Source organism: Panthera tigris, chromosome D4 (genome assembly GCF_018350195.1).
Source record: "Panthera tigris isolate Pti1 chromosome D4, P.tigris_Pti1_mat1.1, whole genome shotgun sequence".
NCBI classification, from domain to species: domain Eukaryota; kingdom Metazoa; phylum Chordata; class Mammalia; order Carnivora; family Felidae; genus Panthera; species Panthera tigris.
The window spans coordinates 26,877,354-26,894,960 of NC_056672.1; the positions used below are offsets into that span (position 1 = coordinate 26,877,354).

General features: G+C 41.6%; 1 protein-coding gene across 8 annotated transcripts in view; it reads right to left on the minus strand.

Moving 5' to 3' along the window:
• TUT7 (terminal uridylyl transferase 7) overlaps positions 1-17,607 on the minus strand; it is a 60,808-nt gene that overhangs the window by 20,252 nt on the left and 22,949 nt on the right. For 7 of the 8 annotated variants that reach the window (XM_042964982.1, XM_042964983.1, XM_042964978.1 and 4 more), the window contains exons 12-22: positions 15,597-15,777; positions 13,133-14,211; positions 12,580-12,730; positions 11,323-11,409; positions 10,354-10,454; positions 8,652-8,709; positions 3,872-3,975; positions 3,168-3,257; positions 2,690-2,803; positions 2,438-2,515; positions 1,614-1,791 (exon numbers count right to left, since the gene is read on the minus strand). In XM_042964982.1, the coding sequence (XP_042820916.1) occupies positions 1,614-1,791; positions 2,438-2,515; positions 2,690-2,803; positions 3,168-3,257; positions 3,872-3,975; positions 8,652-8,709; positions 10,354-10,454; positions 11,323-11,409; positions 12,580-12,730; positions 13,133-14,211; positions 15,597-15,777 (2,221 nt within the window). The remainder of the gene's footprint in view (positions 1-1,613; positions 1,792-2,437; positions 2,516-2,689; positions 2,804-3,167; positions 3,258-3,871; positions 3,976-8,651; positions 8,710-10,353; positions 10,455-11,322; positions 11,410-12,579; positions 12,731-13,132; positions 14,212-15,596; positions 15,778-17,607) is intronic. The other variant, XM_042964981.1, reaches the window with a different exon arrangement.

Consider the following 17,607-nt stretch of genomic DNA (forward strand, 5'->3'; position numbering starts at 1 on the left):
TATATGAACAATTGGAGACGGTAAGGACCCACTGTGATAAGGGAAAGGTTTAAGACAAAGTTCTGTTTTTGACATACGACATCCTAAAAAGTTAAAGTCATATCTAAAGCCATAGTGATCTGAATTTAATTTTACAAATGTTCACAGTATCTTAATACTGCCAATAGGCAGAAGTAATGACGGAAACATAACCTAAAGTAACATACATGATTTAACGAATATAAGTGTATTTCCAAAAAAATAAAAAAGATTAAAACCAATAAAATATTTTTTAAGCCATTTCTCAGTTCAGTTTTAAACATTTAAACTCCCTTTTGACCCTAAAATTAAAATCCCACAAACTGGAGGGGTGCCTGGGTGGTTCAATCAGTTAAGTGTCCAACTCTTGGTTTTGGCCTTAGGTCATGATCCTACAGTTGTGGGATCGAGTCCCATGTTGGGCTCCGTGCTGAATGTGGATGCTGCCTGGGATTCTCTTTCTTTCCCTCTGCCCCTCTCCCCCACTCGTTCTCACTCACTCTCTCTTTCAAATTAAACAAACAAAAAATATATAGTAAACAATTGACTACAAACATACATGGCCCACGGATCCTTGCATTCAATGGAAGAAAAGGCTTCAGCATGGGCAAAAGAAATGCCAAAGTTTACATATAATTACTTGTAGGTAAACCCCTTCATCAATAAATAGCAAATAAGGATCTTGAAAATTCAATTAGTGCCCACTTTTCAAACCCTCAATTCAGAAGGTGTTAAAAGTCCCACTCTCTCTCTTTTTTTTTTTTAAGTTTATTATTTATTTTGAGAGAGAGAAAAAGAGAGAGAGAGCGAGAGAGCGTGTGAATGCACAGCGGGGTAGGAACAAAGAGAGGGAGAGAGAGAGAATCCCAAGCAGGCTCTGAGCTGTCAGCGCAGAGCCTGATGCAGGGCTCAAACTCACGAACCGTGAGATCATGACCCGAGCTGACATCAGGAGTCAGATACTTAATCAACTGAGCTACCCAGGCACCTCAAAAGTCCCACTCTTTTAAAGCTGCCTTATCTCTATTGCAAACTTATTCTCCAGTAAGTGTTCAACAAAAGTCAAAGATGTGTCATGGTCAAAAGAGTTCTGAGGCGGGGAGAAGCCCACAGGAGGACACCAGTCATTTAAAAATGTCTTTTTTTTTTTTTTTAATTTTTTTCCTAGTGCTTATTTATTCTGGGGTGGGGGACAGGGAAGGAGGGAGGGAGAGAGAGAGAGAGAGAGAAAGAGAGAGAGAGAGACTGACTGAACACGCAGGGGAGGGGCAGAGTGAGAGAGGGACACAGAATCTGAAGCAGGCTCCAGGCTCTGAGCTGTCAGCACAGAGCCCAATGAGGGGCTCGAACTCACAAGCCATGAGATCATGACCTGAGCTGAAGTTGGATGCCTAACTGACTGAGCCACCAGGCACCCTTAAAAATAACTCTTCATCCTGGAAACAGACAAGTGTGCTGATGTGGACAGTAACAGAATGGCAGTGCTGCACATCCCAGCTGGTGGCTCCCTGCCGTTCTCTGCAGGGATGGAGAACGATGCCCTCCTAGTTCAAACTCTATATTCTATTCGATTTTAAGCTTCATTTTATTTGTACCTTCAATTACAATGTATTTTGAGGTCCACTGTTTCTTAAAAGTTGTAAGCAGACTTTTTCTCCTGATGCTAATAACATGTTCTTTAAAATCAAATTCTTCTGTGTAGAATCGAAGAAGTCCCAACCATAGCTGCCCAACAGATTCTGTATTTTTCCCATATTCTGGCCAATAGGTGGGCTAGAAATAGAAGGGAACAGAGATATCATGCTCTATAGTAAAGTGTTAATATCTATCTTCATTTGTATCTTAGGGAGTAAGTTTGGACTTATTAAACTGGAATCTAAATACATAAAAATATAATTCTGTAACTTTTCTTTCACATCTTAAAATACCATTTACATGACTTTATTAATCTCTACCCTGTGACCTGGAGATAGGGAAAGCTCAGGGTTTTAAATGTCAAACCCCAGAGTGCATGTTTGCAGAAGAATCTGGAAATAGATTTTAAGAGCCTTGATGATGCCTGGGTTATTAGATCTTTGAACTCAAAGAAAGTCTTTCCAAACTGTTTGCAGAAAACCACTTAGCAAATATTTGTTCATTTGGAATAAAGCTACATAGCCATTTGGAATTAACAGGCATTAAAGAAATCCTACATATAGTCCCTGGAAACTCACCTGACTTAATTAAAATGTTTTCATTTTTATTAAAATGAAAATGTTTTCAACTTCCAAGAAAACATCTATATATGCTAGTTTTTTTACTATCATAACATAAATAAATATAACAAGTGAAAACATAGTTGTTGACCATTACAGCACAGCATAGTACAGCTAACTTTTAGTCAAGGATGTAAAAAAATCTTTACTCTTAAAATACGTACCAGTTCATCTATTTGATCAAAAAAATAAATATTCCAGCCATCAACAAATATTTCAGGTTTCTTTTCACCTTTGTATATCTGAAATTAATTTTTAAACTATTAGTATGGATTACAAATTTAATGCATTGATACAAAAACTTGTAGGAAAATAGTTAAAAATTTAACTACAGAATCACAGAATATTAGAGAAGGAAGAGGGCTCAAAGATCACCCAGGTTTACAGATGAGAAACACAATTTCTTTTACTAATACCTCTTGAAGGACAGGAATGACTGGTGGATTCCTCTGCTGGAGAAAATATAGCACCATAAGCGTGTATGCGTATGACGATAAGCTGCCTCTAGAAGCATCACCAATATCACACATCTAGAGGGAAGGAAAATGAGGAACAGATCACCAATGTTTCCTGCTAAATTTGCAGCTATTCTACCATCACAAAAGGAAAATGCTTCTATTGGGCATTAACAAAAAAGTTACATTTTCAAATGCCAAAGACCAACCAAAGGGACATCAAAAACAAAAACCCCCAACCATCAGCCACTAGCAAGATTAGATTATCGTATGTAAAACTTAAGACAACAAAATTTTAGCTTGCCACAGCAGGGTTCCCAAACTAGTTAAAAGAAGCATTTAACATGGCTATCATTCTTTAAAAAATATAGACATGTTTTCAACTAAGTTTGAAGATGCAACGAAATTTCTAATGAATCACAACAGGAAGCATACTCACCTTTGTAAACACTTTCATGGTATAGCATAAATATTTCACTCTGGGATCGATGGCTGAATAAGCAGATAAGAGCCTTGTGTTATGAAGGGCCTGTTAAAAGGAAAATTGTAAGTTACCAAATAGAAGAAAAAAATTTAAACTGGAATATTCTGAAAAGGTTTACAGTGTAATTCACTTTAGATTGAAGACATTTAGACTGACACGAGTATTTTCCCCCAAAGATGAGCTTCATTAACTTACTAAATAATAAGAATTATACATGACATCTGAGCTCATGACTTCCATGTTAATATGTCCTTAGTCTGAACATTTCTAGAAATAAGGGCTATTAAAATAATTCCATCTATGTAGATGTAAGGATCCCCCACTTCACCCTGGCATTATTTAAACTGAATGCCCGTAGTATCCAGAGAAGGTCCGGAAAGCCCTGCAGGAAACAAAGTGTGAGACCAAAAACACACACACAGTCCAAAATTAAAACAAAATTCAAGCCAAACAAGAAGCACCTGCCACTCGGACCTCAAAATAAATAAATACTATCTTAACTCTCTGTTAAGAGAGTTTGCCAGGCAAAAGGCAAACACTCCTAATGAAAACAACGAATAAGATCAAAGGAATGGCTTAATTTTACTTGCTATTTTGTAAATTAAGAGCCATTCGTTCCCTTTCATCTCCCTGAAGAAAAGTCCTGGGGAAAATCTTACCAGTGTGTTATACAAGCTGATGTCCACCTCCAGACCACTTCTCAAATGGAAGAACTTTACAATTGGCACCTTTGCTGTTGTAATAGGCAAGATGTTTCTAAGACCTAGGTTAGGAATAAGAGAGTACTGTTAAATACAGCAGCTGGGGCCATAAGCGGTTCTTATGTTAATATCCCAAAATAAGACGATGTAAACCGAACTCTGGCTAGTTTCACTGCAGTCACTAGGACTACTCGATTCTGTTACTAAACATCTGGGAAGACTCTTCTGGCAAAGTTTGTATTTGTTAAACACATTGATATCTGAAGTACAAGGATGAATGAGGTAGCCGCTGTCTTCCAGGAATTCACCGGATCATGTGCACGTGTACAGGGCTGTCAGTCTGATAAACACCAGAACAGAAGAAACTACTACAGAGTCTAGACTACTCGGGCCCTATCTATTCTCTCCACGTGACTATATCTAATACAGAGAAAAGCCTACAGGGTGATCCTCTGAATCCTCAAAACAAAAGTTACGTATCATGGAGCTAGAAGACAGTAAAAGAACAGAATCAACTTCAACAGGAGAGGAGTGAATTGCCTGAACCAGGCTTTGAAAAAGGAGAGCAACAGGTTAAAAACAGAGGCGGCTGAGGGGATTTAGAAGGCAAGGAAAAAAAAAAAAAAAAAGCACATAAGGACAGGGCAAATGCCTAAAGCAGAAAGGATGTTCGAGAACTTCCATGGGATCGTGAAGGCTATTGAGTCGACTTGACGGAAAGGAATGAGTGATAGGAGATGGGGTAGAAACCAGGAAGGGCCCAAACAGAGAACATATATATCCTGCTAAGAATTATCCTTAGAGGCAAATAGATACCAATGAACTGTATAAGTTGGGAAGAATCACTGGCCATATCTATTCGGACAATGCCCCTGGCTATGGACAGACTGGAGGTACCCGGAATGGAGGCAGAGTGACCATTATAAAAAAATGATCTGGACCTGAACTACCATGGTGGCACAGAGATGCAGAGAAGCAGCAAGACAGGCTTGAGAGCAGGTGTACCTGGATGGGCTGGGGAAGTGGAGGCAGTGGGGGGGTGGGGGATAAGCGAGAAGGAATCGCTGCTAAGAGTTAAGAGCTACTGGTTTCTGAACTCCTAGGATCCTTCACAAACATTACCTCCTAAGACTAATCACCTTCACCCAACAGATTGAAAGACAGAGCCCCAGAGAATGTAACTTGCTTAGGAATATGCAGCTAGTGGGGCACCTGGGTGGCTCAGTTGGCTAGGCATACGACTCTTGATTTCAGCTCAGGTCACGATCTCAGGGTTCATGAGATCGAGTATGGAGTCAGGCTGATGGCATACAGCCTGCTTCGGATTCTCGCTCTTCCTTGCTCTCTGCCCCTCCCCTACTCGCCACTCTCTCTCTCTCAAAATAAATAAATAAACATTAAAAAAAAAAAAAAGGAATATGCAGCTAGTGAGCTGCGGAGCCGAGATTCATGTGTGGGTGTGACCAACTCCAAATTTCTACTGAACCTATTCTAGGACGAATAAATGATCACTTGACCCATTTTGGTGGGTCCAAGGATGTCAATGTCAACGACCAAGAAAGTGGATTCAGAAGGAAGAGCGGGTTGCAGCAGAAGGAAGGCAGTAAAGAGAAAGAGGAGCTCATTCTGAGATGGAGTTTGAGGTTTTTCTCAAAAAGGTAAATGGCAATATCTAGAGGGCAGATGCATAGTGATCCAGAGCTCAGGGGAAAAGTATGTATACGACAGAAGAAATTACAGAAAAATACATCTGTGTGGGAGACAGAGGAGGTCTAACTTACATTGACGTTCGAATCTGCTGAACACCTGGCGTATGCTAGACGCCGTACTTAAATGTACGACACCTTTCTTAACCTTAAATCCCATTATTGCTGATCTACTGTGAAGATGAGGAACGGAGCACTTTCAGTGAGGCTGAGTGTCTTTCCAGGCACACACAGCCAACAAGTGGGGAGCCAAGGTTTAAAAGCAGAGAATCTGATTCCAGAACCCCCCACCAACTACTCTGTTACCCTGCCTCTAAATTAGATAGCCTTTTACTGCATTTCCTTCCCATTCTAGAATTTGACACTAGCCTGTCCCATTACCAGCCTGTCCTCTAGGATTTATCCACAGCACATCATCCTGGTTCTTGTCGGTCCAAGGGCTCCTTTTTCAGTGTCCTTTCTTAATTTCTACCCACAGAAATTAAGGCCTAGTCCTTAACTTCTCTCAAATGATCCCTTAGAATTGTCTTATTCTTCGTCTTTCTTTCTTCAAGGATTTCAATACAAAACTGTTTTCTTCTGTTCTTCAGTCCTGACTGACAACTCTTTATTTCCAATTGCTTGCTGGACTCTTAGAAATTAAACCTTTATGGCAAACTAAACACCTCCACATGGTGTTCTCTGCAAATGTCCCCATTTCCCAAGTATCCAGACATTAGCCTGAACTCTTAGTTCTTACTTGTAGGTACCAAATCTAGGAAACTTCCCCTTGGGAATCTCTCCTATCCTTTTCGTTTTAGTTACGGTCCTTCTAACCTGAATTCACTTAGGTTATACCTGCCCTGGGAGACTCTACCAGTTGCCTAAAAAGCTTAGTTTTTATCGGGTTGCTCTTCTCTTGAAGAAACTTCACTGGTTTCCAAATATCTGTGGGCTTTCCTTTATATAGTAATAGTAACCACTTGAAACTCCTCTCTAAATGTATTGATCTTCCCACTGTCGACACTCCAAAATATACTACAGCAACGCTCACGTTCAGGTGCACGTCCCGTTACGAATGACTTCTCTTTTATCCTTTTTGAATCATATTCATCATCCCCTGAGATCAGAATAAACCCAACTCTTACATGAATCTCCCCTATGCAACTCTTGCCCAGAACTTCTCTCCCCTTAGAGCTTACCAAACAATTACTGCAGCTTCTGACTCATTCTGAAAAATGAATACTACCTTACACTGTTACATGGTCTGTGAGATTACCTTCCTGTTTTTAAGATCTGAAAGCTGTCGAAGGAAAAGACTTCTGTAGACTTATTTTTATTGCTCCACCATCCCTAAGTGCCCAATACAGTGCTGAGCACATAGTAGGCACCCAACAAGATAGTCTGGGAGACTTAGATTTCAGGGCACCTGGGTGGCTCAGTCAGTTTAGTATCTGACTCTTAATTTCAGCTCGGGTCATGATCTCATGGTTTGTGAGTTCGAGCCTCGCACTGGGCTCTGCGCTGACAGTGAGGAGTCTGCGTGGGATTCTCTGTCTCCTTCTTTCCCTGTCCCTCTCCAGCTCACGCTCTCTTTCAAAATAAAATAAACATTGAAAAAAAAATCTTTACATTTAAAAAGAAAAAAGATTTTACTTTTAAGTAATCTCTACAACGAAACGTGAAGCTCAAACTTACAATCCTGAGATCAAGAGTTGCGTGCTCTACCTCCTGAGCCAGCCGAGTGCCCCTAAAAATGACCTGTTTTTAACAATGGCTCATTCTTAGGAAATAGACACTGCCGTATTTAGGTGAAAGGAACATGGTATCTGCAGTTTAATCTCAAATGGTACAGAAAAAAATTGTGAGCAAGGAAGAGACAGAATGAGTATCGAATGTGGTAAAATGTTAACAACTGGTGGATCTGAATGAAGTACATGCAGCGTTCTTTATACAATTTTTACTGCTTTAATTTTCAAATTATTTCAAAATAAAAAGTCAAAATCTAGCTCAGTACAAACAATTAATAATTGTGGCAACCTAGCAATTTAGTTTCTTTGCACACTCTTCAAAAAAATTTAAAAAGCTCATGATCTTTAGAGGTAAAATTCCTAAGTGAGGGGAACACTTATTTTCGATGACAAAAACAATTACATCAATGCATGTTATTAAAAAAAAATACTGATGCTCCAGGTTAACTTTCAGAAGAAATAAACCAAAGTTAAGATTATCTTGTTATGGAAGTAACATGGTACCCTTTTTATTTAAACTCCTGGAAATAAAAAATATAAAACAAAAAGGGGAGATAGCACTCACGGTGTACGTTCGTGTGTCTACGTGTGTGCTGCCCGTGATGTTAACCTAAGTCTACTCTTGACTGAGATAAAAGAAAGCTTTTGATGGACACATCATGGATTTTAAGTGTCGTGAGGGTACGGACCATATCTTGTTCACCTTCATTCCCAGCTCCCAGCTCCTAGCACAGAAATTTGCTGCATCACATTTTAAAAGAAGATTCTCACTGTTAACAGCATCCACAGCTGTCCCTGACCGCAAAAGAACATGTCAATGGCATGTCAGCACCGTGCACTATTCATAGCATCTACACATTTTATAGCTTTCTCAATTTATCGATGGCAAGGGATCAAGTAAAGTTAGATGACTTGTTCAGGGTTGCATACAGTTGTCCAGCAATACAGCTACAAATACAATCCATAAGCCCCCAGTGCTTTCCATGTACTTCACGCTGCTGTCAGCAACCCCTACACTTTGGGTAATAAAAGGTCAATAAAGCAAAAAGATTTCCAAAATTTCTTGCCTGTATGGTATATGCTTGTTTTGAAATAAAACTGGGCCAGGCAACGCTATGCACACCAATGACCACTGATTGCCTCAGTCTTTCGTGCTGAATGACAAAATTTTTTAAAGACACCAATACCGCACATGTGCTACAGATGAGCCACTCTATGGTTTCACTGGCATTGATGAATTCTAAGGATGCAAAACACTAATTAAAAGACAAAACTATTTTTGGAAAAAGTTTGTAGAGGTACCTGAATGTTTTTTGAGGACTCTTGCCAATTCTTCAATAGTTCTTACACAGTCCAACCCCTGCAACAAAAATTGCACATACTGAACCGAAAATGGAAGACAGGTTCCTAACGTGGTAACAAATAGTTTCCATTACCTTTAGAAATAATAAGTTCAACCCATCTATATAGATTTTTTTCTCGTTTAGGCAAGCCTTGGTCAGTATTCATAGGAAATATCCTGAGGATACAAAAGGTCCTCACAGCCCTCACTTACTAATTGTACAACAAAGGCTGAAATCAGAGCACCTGGAAAAGTCTGAACCATGAGGACCTCCATTTCCCCTTCCCTGTAACCATGTTACTCAGAAGTACCCTCTGTGCCAGAATAAGTAAGAGGGAGCTTCTGTGGCCCCTCTTATTCATTCTGGATGGACTTTCATTATCTTTCAATTACAAGAACTGCTGTGCAGAGTAATGAAGCTTAGATGCTCTCTCCACAGGACGAGGCGAATCAAGGTCATGTAGCAAATACCAATGTTTCAAATAAATCATACTTAAAAACAGCGGGCCGACATTTTACAACATAAGCCCTTTTGATGGTTATACACATCGCAGAACATATTTGGAATTTTACTTCAGAAATGCCCGCAAAGCTAGTTTTATAAGCCATGTAAAAATTCATTATTGATGATGTGCAATAAGGTAATTCCACATATCGGACCCAACCTTGTTTATCCTCTTTACTCACCAAACTCAGGGTAGGTAACTTTTGGCTATTTTCCCCAAATCAGATACATCCTCAAAAGACAAAGACTTGAAAATAAGGAAAGACATAAAAGAGATCTTGAGTGACAGCAGCATCACTCATTTGGATATACAGCATTTGGACTGTTGTTAAAAATAAAAAAAGAAAGGGACTTAGCACTTCTTAGACTTTATACCTTTATGCAGTATTTCATATTTGTCAGGGGCCAGCAAACCTTTACTGTTTTGCAAATCATACGACTCTGTTGCAAGTACTCGACTCGGTAGTTATCGAGTAAAAGCAGAAGCCGTAACCGCATCACAAGTGAAGGGGTGTGACTGTGTTCTAATGAACCTGTACTGACAAAATATGCCCGTGGCTGGGTTTAGCCCGTGGGCCCTAGTCTGCGGACTCCTGACAGGCGTGATCCAAGCTGATGTGCACAACAATCTCTGGGGGCAAGAGGAACAGAAATGATCCTTTTCATTTTATAGGTTTATCAACCAAAGGCCACATGTTTAGGAACTCATGAAACCAAGTCTGTCTTGAATCTAGGTCTCTGAACTGTAAGTTCAGCACTCTTATCATCGAATCCCATTTGACTGCCTGCTAAAAACCATCTCAGAAAACCACACTGCCTGCCTCCTCAAAACTTTTCAAGAAGTCTTATACGGGCTGTGTGTGGCAAAGTCAGCCTCCGGGCTACGCCAGGGGGACCCTGCGGGGGCTGGTTTGGCTTTGTCACGTTCCCACGGGTCACTTCCAAAGGCACTTTGTACCGTGGGTGGAAAAGACAAGCTTCGGTGCTCCTCAGGTTTACCTCTAAGCTTCTTAAGTATCTGACCAGAGAGACTGTGCCACATGGCATGCTCCGTATGGTATGCTCTGGTAAATGTGGAAAATACCAAGACGTCCTGTCAGTCAAGATGGTCAAATCACACTGCCGCAGCAGATTTGAGTTTTACGTGGTCACCGTACCTCCGCGGTTTCAAGCCCATTAATTGTCATGCAGACGTCAAGGTCACTCTGTTTGAACCCAAATCCATTTTTGGAGGAGCCAAACAAGCTCAATTTAGTTCCTGTTGGGGATAGACGAAAAGTGATAACTAATTACCTGAGTACATTTAATGTTCTGATCAAAACGGCCCTCACATGGATCAAAAATACCCATCTGTTAACTATCCTCATTATATTGTCGTATTTATGACAAACTACTTTCTCTCAAAATTTACTTTAAACAAATACAATGTGTATATGGTGTGAAAGACTACCAAGTGCCACTTTTTTCTTAAATTGCAAGGACATTTCAAGGAAAATGTGGATCACATCAGTATATTTAGTAATGTAAGCTTACTGCTCTCTAAATATTCACTTCTTGGAATATTTTCCAAAGTCTGGAGGTGCAAACTTTGACTTCAAACATAACACGAAATGAAATTTCACTTGTGGCGTCTGCTAACAGAAATCCCACACTGCTGCTGTCCTCTCCGTCGGTAAAGCAGCAGAGCAAAGAGCATCCAAAGTACATCACAAAGTAACCACAGCCCTGTCCCCACCGTCCCCGCAAAACTACTTTCTCGTTCTCAAAGTTAATGTGCTTGTAACACACGTGCTCGTTCTGAAGGAAGGTCACACCACCTTTCTTTTCTTTAAAAATTTTTCTTAACATTTATTCATTTTTGAGAGTGAGAGAGACAGAGCATGAGCGGGGGAGGGGCAGAGAGAGAGGGAGACATAGAATCCGAAGCAGGCTCCGGGCTCCAAGCTGTCAGCACAGGGCCTGGCGCGGGGCTTGAACTCACAGACTGCGAGATCATGACCTGAGCGGAAGTAGGACGCTTAACTGACTGAGCTACCCAGGCGCCCCATTTTTTTTTTTTTAATTTTTTTAACATTTATTCATTTTGGAGAGACCTTTCTTTTCTTAAAGGTTAAAAAGTTATTTACCTGGAAACTCCTGTCTTATGAAACTTTCTAGGTTTTGCCGAATATGTTCACGAGCCTGATCTTCCAAAATAGTTGGAGAAAAATCCTCTGTTTAAAATAGAAAACATTCAGAAACAAAGATTGTTCACATTCTTTGCGGGGGGGAGGGGAAGATCACACTTTTTATAAAACAAAATCTAGCAAGTTAAAAAGAAAGCCCTAAATTTCGAGCATCTTCTTGGTAGACAGCATTAGTAATATACAATAGAGTCTGTCTTTCTTTGAAAAACTTCTGCCCCCAGGAACTCCTCCTGAAATAGAAACAAATCTGAGTGGCGGTTCTGCTACTAGATTTCAGAGACCCCAGGGGTCTATAAAGGTGGTCTTCAGGCAACTCTCCCAAAGTGTGAACACAAACCTTTATGAGCATGTGCATATGTTTCTGAGGGGAACCTAGTTTTCCTTTCATAGCTTATCACCTCCAAAAAGGTTTGCAAAAGACTAACTCACTGGCTAAGAACAAGTGTCTTCTGGCAGGGACACCTCAGGACAGAGCACTGTGAGGCGTCAGGCTCATCTCAAGTCGCCTGCCTCTCCTTTAAATGTTTTTCCTTTGTGGAACTTTAACCCTCTGTATACCAATGCTTCCCCACACTGGTGTTCCTCAAAGGGCTGTTAGGGAGCTATTAATTAGTGTTAATTAAAAAGTATATTATGCCCACATTTTGGGAATATTTCAATAAAGAGTTAAACAGGTTTTTTACTAGAACATTTCTCAGAAGCCATTATGATGCTAATATGCCCTGTAAATCTCTTGCCCCAACCCCAACACCCCCAGCCTCCGCTGAGGGTAGACGCATTCCCTCCTTGACCTGTGGAACTATTTTATTTTAAGTGCGGGGCTTGAACTCACGACCCTGAGATCATGACATGAGCTCAGATCAAGAGTCTGATGCCTAACCCACTGAACCACCCAGGCACCAACTGTCACGAAATACTAATAACTGCTTAGAAAAACAGTCCAAGGAACAACAGTTGGGAATGCTAGTACTCCAATAGCAAGGCTTAAAAGGTCCTCCCTCTCCCCGTTTTTCCTGCAACAATTATTTACTATGCATCTCAGCCAGAATAGGTATTACACAGAGCTCCATGGACACGGGGGAAAATGGGACAGACTTGGTCCCAGTGATGGAGCTAACAGGTTAGTGAGTCAGAGGACTCTTGGGGCAAATGCCAATGCGACATTCTGACAAATGAAAAGAAGTGTTAGTAACTTACTGTAACACTGGATGCAAACTTGATCTAAGATATTTGAAAATTTGGGTGTCAGCGGCGGCAAAGGTTCCAGCTGAATTCTTTTGAAGTCTTCAGGACAGTCCTTCTTGAGATGACCTTCTCGTTTGCATAAACTGCACACGACTGTAGGAGACTATGGGAAGGTGGCAAAGCAAACCAAGACTTCGTTTACAACTCTATTTGCCAACTAAAGGGGTCCTGAATCATTTTCTCAAAAGCCCCACAGCCTACTCTGACTTCCCAAAGGAACAAAAATAACGTGCAACCGCTGCAAACTACTTGAGATGGGGACATCTTCTGGGATACTCAGGAGTAAAAGGCAGTTATTTCCACTCCCAACAGCATTCCCTACGGCCTATGCAAATTCCCAGGGGTCTAAGGAGGGCAGGACATGGAGCGGTTGTACCGGAGTGGAAGACGAACTCCTGACTACCACCAGGACAGGGCACAGCTCTGTTCTAGTCCACAAAATTTAAAATTACATGCACTAAAAAACCATTTAACGTCTCTTAGTTCGAGGAGTGGCACGGATTACCTTGCCTTTGGTGAAGATGAGTTTACTAAATTCATAGAAGAAATCAGACTGATCTGCAGTGCAACTTTCCTCACATGCATTTTCTTCTTTAAGACTGATTTTATTCAATTCCATTAGTAGAGCCCCGTCCACATGTTTTCCATCTTCTTTCAGGTCTTTATACTTAGCAGATCCGCCTAATTCATCGTCCTCCTCAGACAGGGCATCCTCGTCCCCTGATCCTGTGTACGGATTTTCTAACTCATCTTCATTTGCCAAGTCGTCCTCATCTTCCCTCCGGGGAATGGACAGCCTGGGTTCTTCATCGTCCTCCTCTTCCTCTTCCTCCTCCTCCTCCTCCTCATCGGAATGAATGATTCTTGACACGTGACCCTGTCTTGAAGGAGCAAAGTGGCCTAGAGCATCTTCCAGCTCATCAGGACCTTCTACGCCTTCTTCATCAACATCAGCCTTGTCCTCTGAAGTGACGAATCCATCACACTCGTCGGCCGTAGGACTGTGGAAGTCTTCTACATCCAAAGTGTTATCTGTCTCCTTATTCTGTGTGCCGCCACGGAGGACAAGCTCTCCACGTCTGCTACTGCTTGGCCCTTGATCACCGGCAGGCAAAGGATGCTTGCCCTCGCTCCCAGCTTTACTTCCCGCTGCTCGACGGTGTGCTTTAACATCCTCACAACCATCACAACCGGCCCCTGTCCTGACACGGCTGGAGTTTTCCAGGTGGATGCTGACATGCGCGTGCCCCATTTCCTCTGTTGGGGGGTCTCCAAAGCTTTCAGCAGTCTCTGTAAGTGGCTGTACCTGGCAGGTGTTCGCACCTGAACTGGCAGCACCTGGCTCTTGAGCCAAAGCTGAGCTTTTGAGTTCATCACCTTTTGCTCGTGCCCCCACGTTTGCTACTTCTTTAGAGTGTTCAGAAATACGTGTGACAGTATTCAGAGGCTTTGGAAGGCTGGATTTTGTAATTTTGTGTGGAAGAGCAAAATACTTATATGTTGTCCTTAAACAATGAAGTATATATTCAAACACGGGCTGATTATTTAGAGTCCTTGCCACATTTCTTTTAACAGAGTAGGGATCTGTAACGAGAAGAAAAAAAAAACAAAAACCCACCACTTCATACGTTTCCATTTCACATTTTAAAAATTAGCCTGCTGTAGACAAGACAACAAACACACACTACTAGAATTTAGCGTGGATCTTGTATGCGTTTTACCAAACTGGGGGTGGGATGTGGTTTCAGAACAAAAAGAAATGTTTTCTTAAACATCTGCTCTATGAAGAGAACCCATTCTGCTGAGAACCAGTACCCCTTCCCTAGTCTGTTCTGTGACTGTGGAGGTAAAAAAGGTGTCATCAGTGTGGCTCTCGCGCCCTGGGGAAGGGAGGTCTTCCCGCCAGGCTCTGCTGAGTGCTCTGCCTCCCCACTCAGCCAGGCCCTGTGGTGTGTAGAGCTTACCTCCACTCTTCTGCCCTGGGAAGCCCCATCACTGAACTGGCTGGACTGAATTCAGGGGCGAGAGGGAGGCACCAGGAGGAGACACCACTTCTCTCAATCTTTTCTCCTCCCCTAGAACTCCAGCAGGTTAGGCAATTGGCCAGAAGAGCTGAGCCAGAGAAACTGCAGGGGAGGGTTTAAAAATGTGAGATCCCCATGACTGCACACAGAATTTATGCAAAATGCAAAATGCAAAAAAAAAACAAAAAACAAAAACCCTCTTATGCAATATAAAAGCTTGAAAAAAATCAAGCAAAAATACGAGAATTCCATTTAGGAGGTTCTTTAACTTATCTGAAGGAGGAGAACTAAGATTTCTAGAGGGTTTTCAACCTCCTGATTTTGCAAAGCTGAGAAGAGCTCGTCCATTTAATGTAGTCTACAGGGCACATCAGTGACTCTTTCATACAATGGTTTTAGTTAAATGAGGCTTCACTAGAAAAAGTGTTTTCAGGAATAAGTTCCAAATGCTATTGTAGATATTCCAAAAATAACTAGCCTCTCGCTATGAAGAGGAATCCAACCAAGAATTATTTTTCATGAGGAAAAGTAGTTTCTCATCTTAAACATCTAAACAACATCAACAACCCATGAAAGGGCTGAATCTAAAAATCCAGCAATGAGAACAGCAGAGAGGAAAGGAGGATTCACACATCACCAGGGGAAAAAATTTTTTTTTGCGTTTAGGTTGATAAGCAATTTACAAAGAAAGCGAGGACTCGCCCAGCCACTGTTTAGCTATTTTTTAACTAAGACATTTTATTGCAGTGCATAAAAAACCCAGAAAGAACAGTCTGGTCCCTTGGAATGACCACGGTAACACATGCCAGAGTCTAACTGTTTATTTCGCTGTTGGGGTCAGGCCTATGTTACACGTGGGAGCTGAAAGGAGAATGAAATACAAAGCATGCGGTTAGACTGGTACCTTAAAAGGAAAGGAAATTTAAGAGAAACATTCTGAGATACCTTCAATGGCAATGCGCTTTTTGGGCCAATCCTTGGATTCACGAGACACTGATTCTTTGACACGGATACTTATCACTAAATCAGCCAAATTAAATTCTAATGCATAGAATCGAAGCATTTCCACCCAGAGCTGCCCAACTGGTACTGACGGCTGGTGCTTGAAATCAAATATTAATGATACCTAGAACGGTAAAGAGAAAACACACAGGTAGTTCCGAGGTCAGCACAATCTGAGAAACTCGAGATCATTCAAGCAAATTACAAAAACTCTGAAAAACCATAGCAAACATAGAAATGTGACAATCCATCTGGGTAAATTGCATCTAGGTTCTATTTTGTTTGTGGCAAATACTGCACTCCTGGGATGAGAGCAGGTTAAAATCTAACCATCATCACAGGGGCGGGCGGGCACTTATAGGTGGCCAGGTGGCTGGCACTCCTAATTTTGAAGCCTTAGGTTCGCGGGTCTCAGCACAGAGCTCTCCCGGGTGCTGCCGCTGAAGGGCACCTTTACACTCACGCACACTAAAATGGGCAGCAGGTTAAGGGTGTAGAGCAAAAGGCAAAACACTCCCTTCCTTTGCTCTGAGAAGCTATGCCAGGGGCAACTGATCTTCAAGTTAAAAAACTTTTTGTCTTTTTCAAAGTTTATTTAAGTAATCTCTACGCCCACCATGGGGCTCGAACTCATGACCCTGAGACCAAGAGTCGCATACTCTTAAGAATGAGCCAGCCAGGGGCACCAGAGTCAAAGAACTCTTGGTTTCAGAAATTGACGTCAGTTTTACATTGACAGGCTCTCGACAAATTGGAACATACTGTGATGGGATGTACTTGAAGGTGCATAGGACCTAGAATAGGGGGGAAAAAAAAAGAGTCCAAATATTGACTCTGCCACTTCTCTTTTAACTGCTCCCTGACTTAGCGTCTTCACTCTCAGCTGGCACGACAGCACAGTGGCTAAAACTGCCTTTGCCACGGGACTTTTAAGTTAGAAATCCAACTCTGCCATATACTGGCTGTGTAGGATCCTGGCCAAGCTATAGGCAGTCTAAGCCTCAGTTTCCTCATCTGAACAATCGGGATTACAGTACCCACCTCAGAGGGTTGTTGGGAGGACTGAGTGAGAGAATGTCTGTAAAGAGCTTAGCACAGTGCCTGGCACACATGTTCAAAAAATGGTCGCTATCATTATCTGCAGAGTAGGGACGGTACCACCTATAACACAGGACAGTTATGAGGATTAAATGAGAGACAAGGGAAAGCATCTGGCACATTCGGTTGCTCTCTGTATTTTTTCACTTAGGTATATAGGCTTTTAAGTACAAGGAATCCACTTATCACTGAAACATGATGTCACAACCGTAAGGTGCTCTTGAGAGGTAATCTAGTTCAATCCCCGGATGTTAGGAGAGAAAATGGAAGCCCAGAGTTGACGTGACTTGTCAAAGGTCCCGCTGCTTGTCAGTGGCAGCACGAGCAGTGTCTCAATCCCAGGACAGGGCTCTTTCATCACACCATACAATCAATCTCGACCCTATCTAGGTCTCCATTTCTGAAGTGGCAGCAGGATTAATCTCTCCACGCGACACAAAGATGTAAAGATCAAGTATTTACTTCCGCTCACAGCAACAGCTTTTCCTTCTGAGGTATACAAATTTGTCTCCCATCCCACTTTATTATACTGAGGATCAAAACAAGTGGTATGGTATTTTGTTAGCCACTAAATCCTGACCACAAACATTCTGTCAAATGAGATCAGGTCATCGGGTAGATGTACAAAGCAGGAAGTGACTGAAAATGGAAGTTGTCCATGTCCAAACACTGTGGTTGAGGACACGAAGAAAACCCCTAGAAATTGAAAGCCTCATGAAATTTCACTGCTTTATCCATAAGCCTTATTCAGCATCACTAAGGGCTTTTAAGCCTCTCACCAAAATGACTTCAGGATACCACACGGAACTTAAGAGACCTTTGATAGGTCTACATTAGTGGTACTTAAGCTGTTTTT